Source organism: Acanthamoeba castellanii (assembly GCF_000313135.1).
Source record: "Acanthamoeba castellanii str. Neff unplaced genomic scaffold scf7180000083576, whole genome shotgun sequence".
NCBI lineage: Eukaryota > Discosea > Longamoebia > Acanthamoebidae > Acanthamoeba > Acanthamoeba castellanii.
Genome location: NW_004457276.1, coordinates 1 through 1325, shown reverse-complemented (window position 1 = coordinate 1325; position 1325 = coordinate 1). Strand labels below are relative to the sequence as shown.

The 1325-nt window shown below is 57.2% G+C and overlaps 1 protein-coding gene across 1 annotated transcript; it reads left to right on the top strand.

Annotated features, from left to right (window-relative positions):
• Positions 1–204: 204 nt before the first annotated feature.
• Positions 205–970, top strand: ACA1_011040 (uncharacterized protein; the record flags this gene model as incomplete). The annotated part of the gene is made up of 3 exons (XM_004333971.1): positions 205–349; positions 649–836; positions 947–970. 3 exons carry the CDS (start codon positions 205–207, stop codon positions 968–970), a joined length of 357 nt encoding a protein of 118 aa, XP_004334019.1.
• Between the last annotated feature and the right edge of the window lie 355 nt (positions 971–1325).

Below are 1325 nucleotides of genomic sequence, written 5' to 3'. Positions count from 1 at the left end.
AGCTCGAGGAATTCTTCATCAACGTACGCGACTCCTCTGCTTTCATCTTTGCCCGTGTCCAAATTTTCCAAAATCGATGTTATACAAAATGATGTTCTACACGCCTCAATTTTGATCAATTAATTTTCTACTTTTGTTCATCTTCTTGTGTGATTGTTGCAACAATAGGCTGGCTGCAACCTGCCCAGGGAGGGCGCCGTCCGCATGACCAGGGACAGGGAAACCGACCGCCCGCGCGGTATCGCCTACGTCGATTTCGAAGATGCGGAATCGCTGCGCAAGGCTATCGAGCTCGACGGTGAGGAGTTCGCCGGCCGTGCTATCCGCCTCGACGTCGCTGAGAACAAACGTACGCACCTTCCCCGGCCGCGCACCGCACACGCCGCACACACACCGCACACGCCGCACACACGTGTCCGCCGAAGGTTTATCTCTCAGTACTCGTGAGAGCATGGATTTCGCTTCGTACCCATTGGACAACATCAAAACATTACGACTCTAATACAAGTGCCATTCGCTCTTGCAGCGGTGCTTGCTTCGCTTGTCGCAAACACTTGACACAACACACACACATAACACACAACACACACACACGCCTCGACGGCAACTAATCACCACCATTGCGATGCTGCAGGCACCGAGCGTCAGGGTGGTCGCAGGGATGGTGGCGGATTCGGTGCCGGCAGGTACGACGCCACCGGCGACGATTCCAACTGGCGCGATCTGGCCAAGAAGGCCGCCGAGGAGCGCGCTGCCGCCGCCCCCGTCGAGAGGGAGCGCGACCGCGAGCCCCGGAGGGACGACCGACCCGACCGCAGGGACCGGAGGGACGACCGGTACCTCCACCCCCCCAAACTCGTGTGTGTGTCGTGTGTCGTGTCGTGTTGTGCGTGTGTCGTGTCATGCCGAATCTCCACGAGCACATGATGGTATTTCAAGGTCGCAGAAGAAGAGGCCATTTTTCAAATAGCCTCTCTCGTAATGAAGATATCTATCCAATGCTGATTTGCTCAACTATATGTTCTCAAATTATTTTTTTTAAAACATATTCCAAACATAATAACATGTGAAACTCACCACAAGTGATATATTTTAACAATGCAGAGACTTCCACCGTGGCGACCGTGGCGACCGTGGTGGCCGTCCGGCGCCGAGGGAGAGGGAGCCGCTGCCGGCCCCGACGGAGGAGGAGGAGCGCGAGCGGGAGGAGCGCAAGAAGGCGCTCGAGGAGAAGCGCAAGCAGGCCGCCGCGGCCAACCCGTTCGGTGACGCCCGGCCCCGCGACGAGCTCGCCGCGCAGCGCAAGCTCCAGGAGCTCGAGGAGA